This window comes from Corvus brachyrhynchos, unplaced genomic scaffold, assembly GCF_000691975.1.
Source record: "Corvus brachyrhynchos isolate BGI_N302 unplaced genomic scaffold, ASM69197v1 scaffold139, whole genome shotgun sequence".
In the NCBI taxonomy this organism is placed as follows: domain Eukaryota; kingdom Metazoa; phylum Chordata; class Aves; order Passeriformes; family Corvidae; genus Corvus; species Corvus brachyrhynchos.
This window is the reverse complement of record NW_008246062.1, coordinates 366,955-377,699: the sequence shown is the minus strand read 5'-3', so window position 1 is coordinate 377,699 and position 10,745 is coordinate 366,955. Positions and strand designations below refer to the sequence as shown.

Sequence of the window (10,745 nt, the reverse complement as noted above, 5' to 3'; positions counted from 1 at the left end):
TGAGTGAAGTGGTCTGTATGGATGCACCAAATTCTCCTCTATTTCCTTCCTCATTCTGACGAGTCACTGTGCTGCTGTGTACCAATTCCAGGACACTTATTTGCTCTGAGCAGCCTCAGAGCTGGGACCTCCACCCACACCCCTGCTCATGTCCCCAGGAATCTCTCTTCAGCTTAGCTTGGAGCCTTCAATCCTGAGTAATGCTGTGGGAGTTACTGATCCTCCACCCCATCTATTGCCTTGTCTCTGTCTGCTTATGGACCCCACAGATTCAGGCCCAGAAAGCCAGGAGCTCGGAGAATATGGGGTTCAGCTTCCAGCTGAGGATGGCAGTAAGGGCAAGGACAGTAAAGCTTGCAGTGTTTCTTTGTTGGTTTCAAATTAATAAGCACCAAAAGCTATTGAAGCTATCCGCCCATCTCTCCTCTCTGTTATTTTTCAGCAGTTTTGTTTCACTGACACATGGCCTTGCTTGTTTTGTTCACCAAGTGTGGAGTCCTGAGATGGCATCATGTGGCCTCTCTCTGGACTAGTTCATCTTTTTATCTTGTAGCAGCAGTTAAGGTAGTGGAGTAATTTCCATTGTAGTCAAAAGCTGGGCAGTGATGCAGGAGCTCGGCAGTGGATGTAGCCTTGCAAGCAGTCTGTGGTCTCTGCACTAGGGATTTCCACTCTGTGCATTCCAAAGAAGCAGCTTCAACGAAACCACTGACTGAGGCGAAATGTAATGGAAGCTTCCTCAAAAAATTGAAAATTGTATCTCATTGGGATAGAATTTCTCATTTCTTTTGAGCAGGTAGCTTGACTCAGGATCACAGGCCAGTTGCTTCATGTTTAAAGTTTGCTGTACAGTAATTTTACTGATATTAGTATTGATGACAAGAGTTTCTCTGAGATCAAGAAGATGTCCTTAAAGCAGCTGTTATCTAGACAATAGCTGATTTTTATCTCTGACTTGCATAAGCAGCTGTTTTAATAGAAGCAGGAATCCTGCAGTAAAAATCTGATAGTTCTGTTTATGAAATGGGCATCTGGGATGTAAAACAGGACCAGTAAATCCAAGAGACAAGTATTGCTCTTTGTTGCCTGGGCATGCCGCTGCACCATGGTGTATGTGAAAGTGTTAAGAGACATCCTCAATTTTTGCCGTGCTGATGGTAATCATTGCTTCACCCCTCCTCAATCTCTTTAGTCTTGATTTCAGGCTCCAGATTTGAGTGGTTCGGGCTCTGACCTTAAATTCTCATTTCATGAGTTTTTCTTTATCTCTTAGAGAAGTGATGTGTTTCCAAGACAATTCCATGGGCTTTGTGGTAATTTTTGGATTGTTTCAGGTCATTGTTGGAGTTTGTCCTCTTAAACTTCATCAGTTCACTAATGCATTCTTTCTAGATCAGTTCTGTCCAGATTTGCTTTGAATCCCAACCCTAATTTGTGCAGAGACTATCTAATAAATCTGTGCAGCTGTGATCCACAGCCCTGATGATCAAAACATGTATGTATTTCTACAACTCTTGTAGTTGTGGAAGACTCTCTCATGTTTCTCCTACCTTATTTTCTAATAGGTTTTAACAACAAAGTAATGTACATCAGAAAGAGCAGCTGGCTTTGTGTGTCTTGGTTAAAATAAATTATTTTGGTCTGCCTCCAAGCAAGGAGAAATGGGTTGTCTTTTTTTCTACTTAGTGCGGGTTTTTTGGAGACAGATACTAAGCTTCCATAATACTTTCTCAAGTGGGGAGTATTTTAACCCCTTGTGTGGGTGAGATTAGTTGCATAAAAATTCAGCGGTGTTTCTGTTACAGAGATGTAGACACGAATTCATAGTCCAAGGAAATATCTACTGCTGAAGCTTGCAATTCCACTAAATCTGACATGTACCTGTTAAGAGTGGTTCGTGTTCTATTATCTGCAGTGTTTTGGGGTCATTGCCTTCATAAGATGATGGTTTGTGTGGCTGAGAGAAGACACATGTAGAAGAGACATTCCCTCAAAGCCAATAAATCCTGTTCTTTTTTTCTGTGAGGAGTGAGAGCAGATGTGACTTTTGGAATCACATTTTCATCAGGAGGCCACCCTGCCCTGATTCTCCCATTCTTGCCAGTGCATAGCTTACCATATCATTGTGGTGGTGTCCATGGGGTACAGTTCATTGCAGGGAAACAAACTTCTTGGATGTAAACTTCTTGGCTCCTCCTGAGGCCACCTGAAAATGTAAAGAGTTGCAGGAGATGGGAGAACCAGCTGAACTGGTACAGCACTATCTTCCTGTCAGCTTGCAGGGCTGGTGGTGTTTTTAGCTGGAACACTCCTTCCATTTCCTTCCTCTGTGAGCTTCGAAGTCTCTGCAGTAGTGCAGTTTCAGGCCATAAATAGCCAGATTTCAGAAGTTGCTACAGTCAGGAATGTTGAGTGGCTAGAAAAAAACCCAAACAAAAGAAACCCAAATAATTTTTTTTCTTTTCCAATGTTTTCACACCACCCCATCCCTAAATAATTTTGTGTTAAGCTTTTCACAGCAGGTTATCTGCATCTCCAGGCGTGTGCTTTGGAAGGGGAAATTTTGAGTGACAGAAGTCAGTGTTCCATTAGGACACTCTATTACTTCAAAGTGTGAAAAAGAAAATAGTTACCAAAATAAAAGTGATAATGCTTTTTACTTGCTGTCAGCTTGGTAACTCCTCTAGACGGTAAAAGTGTTGTGATTCACTTCACAATGAAGCTGCAGTGTGATGTAAAAGAAAGAATGTGCTTTCATGTGACTATGACTGCCTGTAACTCTGTTGATTCACTCAAAAGATTTGGCTTATTGCTGGCAAAGAAATAAGAGACCATTTATTTTTTGGTACCTAATCTGGGTTACTCCAGGAGGTGTGCTGTTGGTGTGCATAAGGTCTGCTATTCAAAGGCAGCCTGTGTTCTGCTGAGGTTACAAAAAGCCTCCAGGAGAGGCTCTTGTTATGTGTTATCAAGCATAAGCAAGTGTATTAAAATACTGTTGTGAAATGGCTCTCCATCAAACTAATACTTGAATTAAATGTGAACCAGTCTGTCTTTCTCTTTCTTACCTTTGTGTAAGTGTGCATTTGGTTAATCAGCTTTAAACAAGAAAGCAGTGTAAGCCCTTGAGCTGTGCTACTACTTACAATGTTTATTTTCCATCTGAGTGCTAACGTAAGACAGTCCTATTTCTTCAAAATCATATGTGAGTTTTGTGCATGTGATCTGTACTGCTAATGGTGATGAATACAAAGTTGCCTGGTTAATAAGGTGGTGTGACTTACTCTTTTGACTTAGATATCCCCGAAGACGAGGCCAGATACTGGACCAGAAAATTAGAACAAGTAAATTCACTGGGAGATGATGAGGTAAATATCTAAACGGAAAGAATAATTTAGCCCTGAATGTCTTATAACTAGCTTTTATTCTTTGTATTAAATCCCTGTGATTAGGGTAACTGCTAAATGTTGATTATTTACAAGTCTTCCATGAACTACTTGGAGAACTCTTTTCTCAAGTGTACTCTTTAGTGTTAAGGAGAGGAATACTTTTCTTCATGCTGGAAGTGCTCAAATAATGTTTTGTTGATGTGAATATGTTCAAAGAAAAGGCAACACCATGCTTTACCAGAGTAGAGAGTGAAAGCATTTTTGACCGGCTGTGGCAGGTTCTTTTTGTGAAATCAAGTCAAAAAGGACTTTTTTGCAGTTGACTGTTTCCTTGAAGAATACAAAGCAAAATATTGAATCTTTATTTGAACTGAGGACTGTTGGAGCTGTTGGCTTTTATCCTAATGCAGTTGTTAAAAGCTCAGTTTATATGAATCTTGTATTAGAATACATGCTAGCTATGGCTTTGGTTTCCGGGCTCTAGTGTGTACTTGGCTAAGCAGCTATAAAATAAAGGTTACTTTTTTTATTTTTAAGAGAGGCAGTTCATATTGTTTGCAGAACAAGATTTAACATGTTAGTACCTGTATCAGGAATGAAGAATTTAACAAAGCCCAGTACTCATGTGTCGATCTGAACATCGAGTAAGAACATGGTGCTGGTGAAAACTCTTTGACAAGTCTCCTTCCATAGCAAGAGTTTCCATAGCACGATAACTTGCAAAATATTCTCCCAATGCAATGACTTTAGGAGGTTTTTGTTCTGGGATCCTTCATCTATTCTTTTCTGTTCATTGTATCAGTGATTTGGTTTACTGTGCAGATGAAGGAGACTAAGGTGGATTTTCTTTTTGACTGAGGACAGACCATTATTTGGGCGGATAAAAATTAAAAGACTTTAGGGCAGGCTCTCCTGCCTTCCTAGAAGTTTGAGAGCCTTTAAGAGTCGATGAAAAGCTCAGTCTGAGTCGTCCTGTCAGTGATGATGGTGTAGTGCCTCCCTGCTTCTGTGGGCTGGAGCAGCAGTCCAGGTACTTCAGCGAGGCTCAGGTGCCCTCTAGTGCTTCACCAAGCTGATACTTGCTGAAAGATATCCTGAGCTTTCCGAGTCTCTCCTTTTCCTGCAGTGCCATGCATTGCTTGCTTAACTGCATGCTTTTATCGAATACCATTATCAAGTACCAGTAACTGCATGCTTTTTTCAAATACCAGTAACAAAGTAATATCTCTGTATTTGTGACCTAGTGGTCTCAGATTTATTGTGGATGTTTCCTGTGACCAAGGAGAAAAAAACCTGTGCAGGGCCTGACCTAAGGTGATTCTTCTAAAGTTCTCCACATTTGCCAACCACCCAGAAAGGGGATGAGATCTTCCTTGCATATTCCCCTAATTGGCAGTGACTTGTAGCTCGGGAACTTCCAGAGCCAGAGGCAGTATCCTTGTGTTGAGCAGCACTCAGTGGAGTTTCTTTTGTGGATGCCAGTTGCCCTTTAAATGCACCCAGGTCAGTTATGTTTGTGCAAAGGAATTCAGCACCGTAATTGTACATTGCCTGAAGAAATATCTTAATTGCTCTGAGCAAACAAACCTGGTGTTTGAGAAACTAGCTGGAGGCAGGTTTATTTGGAGAAATTAAATGACTGATCCTCATGCATCCAGTCTGTGCCACTGAGCTTTACAGACCTCACCTTTTGGGCTGCAGAGTCCTGGTCTGCACAGTGTTTTTTAGCACAGGACAACTTTGTGCCTTTGTCTTCTTTGTTTTAAGTTCATCTACCTCTGTTTGAGACGATGAATGAACAGACTAAAGCTGCACAGGAGTACTCAAGAAGCAGGTTCATTTAGAGTTCATACGGTGTCACAGAAATGCTTTCCAGCCTCTCTTCCTACAAACATATAATATTCCATTTTCATTTTGGGACTCCTTATAGCCGTCGGGCTGATGCCTTAAAAATAACAAACTGCTGCCATTCTGGGATCTCTGAGGATAGTAATTCAGAACCCACTGCTGTCCTGTGCTACTGAAATTGCTCATCAGCAGACTTCCTTTCACCACTTTGTCAACCAGTCAGTGCTGTGAGATCCGGCAGTTCTTGTTTTCACAATCCTGATTAACTCAGTGGGTTGGCAGTTTGCTGATGATAAGACTAACCACCTTTCAGGATCCCTTGTGCATTTTAAATAGCACAGATTGGAAGATAACCTCAGCGGAAGTCTGCGGGTTGTCACCTTCCATGCACAGAACTGGTCATTAATCCCTGCCAAATCCAAGGAGAGACTGTCTGGTGGCTGCGTTTTCCACAGGCTGCAGCACCGGCTTGATAAGTTTGCCACTTCCTTTGTTGTCAGATCTTTTTTTCCTAGCAAAGACTGTTCTCATTATTTTGGTCAATTGTCCTAATTTTCTCATATCTCTATGTAACACAAGATAGGAGAGAATAACAAAATGAAACCACTGGCATTCCCCTAGGGAACGCTTTGATGCTGTAACAAACCACTTTGTAAAAAGTCAAAACTGAATAATTTAAATACCTCAGTGTTCTCTAATTTAGTATTAAATGAGATGAAAAATTCTTCACTTTGGATGTAAAGTGGATCACAGGAGAGTTTGCAAGTACTGGCTGGGCAGACATTGTGTTCTTGCCCTGCCAGGCACAGTAATTACCTTACTGCTTCCATCTCATACTGCAGAGTTGCTGTGAGCCCACATGAGTTTTGAACTGTTAAAGCTGTACTGGAGTGTCTAGATATAAACAGGCGTATTCCCAGTTTGGAGCTCCCTGTCACACTGGCATTAAGTTGTGGAGAATCAGGTCTTTCAGATGTCTAATTGGAGGTCTCAGAATTGGTAATAGGGCCTGTGCTTGTTCTAAAGCAGACTTTACCTTAAACAGAAGTGCACTTTGTAACATGTGATTTTGGCATGAGAAAAGAGGAGACTTCTGGGAGTGTGTTTAAATGCAGCTATAAAGGAGAATATATTATGGATATTATGCTTATAGATATTGTACTTTGATACTACTAGGGTATTTTCTCTTATGTGTGGCATGCTGTCATAAAGTTACTATTTGCTTTCTTATCTGTCTATGTTCCTTCCTATTTTTTTTCCCTCCTTTAGTATTCCTTTCAGGAGGAAGTCCAGAAGAAACCATTGCCCAGTGCTGCCTCCCAGTGTTGTAAGTTAGACTTATTTATTTTCAATATTTTTTCCTCTTTCAGTGTACTTGATTTCCTTCTATGGTCAGTTATCAAGTGATGGTACATCTGAAGAATATTTCTTACTAGAAGTACTTAAATCTCTGTGCAGTTACGAAAAGCTGTCCTCCTCTAAATGTTGCTCTGCAGCTTCTGATGCCAGGAAGTGAAATCAGGCATTGAGTCTTTAACTTGCTGTTGTCCTTGTGTGCAATAGGAACAGAAAATGTGTTCAAAGTCCCTGAGATTGTCAGGCCCTTGTAATATTTATACCAGTAAGAAAATGCTGTGTTTATTTATTTGACTACATTAGACTATGTTCTCTTAAAACTTCCTTTGTTAAATATAATTTTTATTACTGTTTAATGAAATTTTAAGAGGGAGAAAATAGATGGAGACCAGTACTACTGGTAGCCTTTTAAAATGCACCAGAGGTTTGTGTACTTGATGTCTAATTTCTTCAATATTACTTTTCAATGCTGCGTTGATGGATGGAAAAAATATTTTTACTAATTTCTGCTTATCTTGTCTTGCATTTTTTATGCTTATGAAAACATGGATGGAAAAATAACATAGCACTTGATGTATCTGATGATCTGCAAAATTAGATTTTTGAAACACTGCTTTTAACATACAATAGATGAAAGCTCAGTGATGTCTCTTGTGAATGTGTTATCTACTTTTGGCAACAACATTAATAAAATTCAAGTCTCATAATTTAAACAAATCTTTTATCCTCTACTTAAAATCCTGTAAGATGTGCGTATTACACATTGCAGGCTGTTTATCCATTAGGCTGATTATAGGATCTCCTCAAAACTGATAACATTAGGAAATGCTAATTACTGTTTACCTTCTTTGAGTAGAATTAATTTCTCTGTGTACTTTTTGTTATGTTATCTTAAAAGTATCTTCAACCAACTATAGACATTAACCAATTGCCTAGGAAATCTGATTGTGCTGTGTAGCTGGAACATGTACAGCTCTATATCAAAGTATTCCAGTAATACTTTCATTCTGGTAACACTGAATGTGTCCTCCTTTTTTTTTTTAAAAAAATAGGCGTATGTGGAGTTTTTTAGTTTGGTTTTTTTCCTCTTAGTTGTGCTGTTGTTGTTGTTGTGTTTTTCAGTTTTTTGGTGTGTTTTGTTTTGTTTTTTAAATAGTCAAGAGGGTACAATTGATTTGTTAAGCCAACAAATAAGAAACATTTTGGGAGAAACTAATATTTGAATAAATCATACTAACATAGTGTGCAGAACCCCTAATGTCAAAAGGTCAAAGAAAAACTGTCTGATGTATGAAGTGTCCAAGAAATGAACATGTTGTTTGCTGAAATTATTTTCCTGGCTCTATGCCCTGGGCTTTGCTTTTGTTTGAGGGAGGCTGGTTTGATTGAATCTCCTAAGTATTGAGATGTATGGGTAAATTAGAGGGAATGCTTCTGTGCAGGGAAAATAAGCTGCACCTGTTCCCACAGCAGGGTGCTTTTACATCCCCCTGTAGCTGGTTTCTCCCCTGGAGAACCAACTGGGCTCTTGCAGACAGACACAGCGAGGAGCAGCCCCACAGCCATCCTTGTTGTGCTGGCTGTTAACAGCCTGCATCTTGCTGGAAAATGACCTTTTGCAATATTCAGTTGAAGGCCCCGTGGTTTGAACAATTAATGTCACATAAGAATTAATATAATCATTCATGAGATTAAAACACTCATTAGAATGGATGTTAAACATTTCATAGCAGTCTGTTGTTAATGTATTGAAGAATTTTCAATAAAGCTGATGGCACTGCATGTACTTTGGCTTGTTTACTGCCTGAAAGTATCTGATGTCTATGAATATCTATTTACATGGAAAAAGTACAAAATAGACATTTAATATAGAGGTACTTTTGAAAAATGAACTCTGCCTGCATGAACTTGTGCATAAGAGTTGTCAGCTTGCCTCGATACAGCACAGTACTTTGAGACTCAAGAGTTCAACTCAGAACATGCACAGATTGTATCTCTATTGAAAGCTGACCTGGCCTTTGCATGTGACACAGCAGCAGGGTGGGTGTCCTTCACCACACTAAAATGTGTTCAATATGGAGTGTTCTTACTTACCATGTGGGTAAATAATTGATAGGTGTATTTTTAGATATAATAAAAATGACCCTCAAGAACACTTTCAAGACTCATCCAATTTTCCATCACAACATTTTTCATTTTCATCATCTAGATATGCCAGATGAGGTATGGTCACTGCTAGGAGCAGGACACAGTCTGCTGGACAGCAGACTAAGTATTTATTTAGAAGGAGGAAAAAACATGCTCAATGTGAGTAGGTTTTACTCCGTGAGAATGTTTTCCCAATCCTTCAAAAAATACAAAATTATCTTAAAACCTGATGCTCTATAGAGCAAAAGTGCTGCAAAACATTTCATATAGCTTGCACTTAAAAACATAATGGTACATAACTGCACGTATCACTGGCATCCTGCTTAGCCACTCTGGCAGCTCTCAGAAGACCATTTTGATGTCCTTGTTCCAGCTAGAGAAAATCCTACTCCAGCAGGCAGGATCAGGTTCTTTAATTAGCGAAATACATGTCCTTGCATGTTAAAATTAGATTACACTTCTGCCCTCTTCTGCCCTCTTCTGCATCTGTACTTTCTGCACATCTTTTACCTTTTCCAAACCATCTTTTCTTGTGGTGGTTTCCCACTTCCTGCAGGGATGCTGCTGGTTCTTCTATCTCCCCTGAGTAGAGAGGGGGAGAAGGATGGAGCAGGATGTGAGAGAAGAGAGGTGGCCCCATGTGAAAGCCAGTCTCTGATCTGAGGGTGGGTTTTTGTCTCTGGTTGTATATGGGCTGCTGCTTGGGCATGGTGCCATGGGAAATCTCAGCCCTTACTGGGAGCTCTAATTTTTCCAGAGATTATTGAGCTTTCAGGCCTCCTTTCACAGTCTCAAATGCTGTTTTGTTCTTAGAAGAGTCTGACCCATAATTTCTGAGGTAATGTGGGATTTGGGCTTCCTACCTATTCTTAAATGAGGCGGGTGGTTCTGTTGTATGTACAATCTTTTCTAAGTCCTGCTGATTTTGGCACTCCCTGCCTCTTTCCTTTGTTATACTTAACCATTTAATTTTTAACTCCCGACTGCTATGCTTCCCTATACATTCCTCCTGCCCCAGAAAGATCACATGCTTCTAATTGACTTAACTTTCAGTGATCCCAAGCAATAAGCAAAGCACTGTAGAGTCCATGGATCTAGTTTTGTTTGCCTTTCTATTAAATGTAGTCATAATTATTAATTTTTTGTTAGAAAACTGCAGCATCTCCATATTGGCTTTTACCCGTGACCTGAAATTAAATGTAAATTGAAAAGAAAGCAAGACATTTTGTCTGGAAATTCACTTTAAAATGTGCAGATTGAAAACATATTGTTTGATTACTTTGGCATTGAGTCAATGAGCTCTAAGTTAGTTATTGTGAGGAGTTACAGATATGTTTTCCTTGTATGCTCAAGACCATTTCTGGACACATGAAAGTCCATTATAATCCACAAGTGAGTCACACTGTGAATATTTTAAATGCAGCTCCGACTTGGATCAGTCACAGTGCAAACTGGGATGAGAAAGATACTCTGCATCTTTGCAGAATCAATTTGGCAGACTTGGTTAATATCAGTTATTCTAAATACTGCCCTACACCATTTGTCAGGGAGTTTACAAATCTGGAAGAGAGCAGGTTTGTGCAATATTGTTGTCAGGGAAGATAACCTAAGTGCCACTGAATCAACCAGTTATGTCTGTCCTCTTATCATTGACTAATAATTTTTCTGAGAGTGCTTTATTGTCCTTTTTCTGTTTCAATGTTTTTGTTCTATTTCCCTGAGTCCTTTGCTCTGTAAAATCCCCAGTTACCAGGGCTGTGGTGGGTGGTAACATTTTGTTGTGGGGTTTTTTTGTTTGTTTGTTTGTTTTTTCTTTTTGTGCATGTGTATGTATTTTATTGTAGGTTTTGGTGTGCTTCTTTTGTACCAGAAGAAGGTAAATTTTTTACTTGGCTCTGGATTGTAGGTTGGTAAGAGCAACAAAAGAAGCAATAGCTTCTGATATACTGTTTTACCAGCAGAAAGAACCAAAGCCAGCGTGTGCTTGGCCTGTCATAAGGGGAA

At 39.7% G+C, this 10,745-nt stretch overlaps 1 protein-coding gene across 7 annotated transcripts in view; it reads left to right on the top strand.

Moving 5' to 3' along the window:
- The window catches only part of UNC13B (unc-13 homolog B), a 181,206-nt gene that overhangs the window by 10,675 nt on the left and 159,786 nt on the right, over positions 1–10,745 (top strand). For 6 of the 7 annotated variants that reach the window (XM_017746600.1, XM_017746601.1, XM_017746599.1 and 3 more), the window contains exons 5-6: positions 3,298–3,368; positions 6,507–6,564. The exons of the other annotated variant lie outside the window; for it this stretch is intronic. In XM_017746600.1, the coding sequence (XP_017602089.1) occupies positions 3,298–3,368; positions 6,507–6,564 (129 nt within the window). The remainder of the gene's footprint in view (positions 1–3,297; positions 3,369–6,506; positions 6,565–10,745) is intronic. 7 annotated transcript variants of the gene reach the window in all.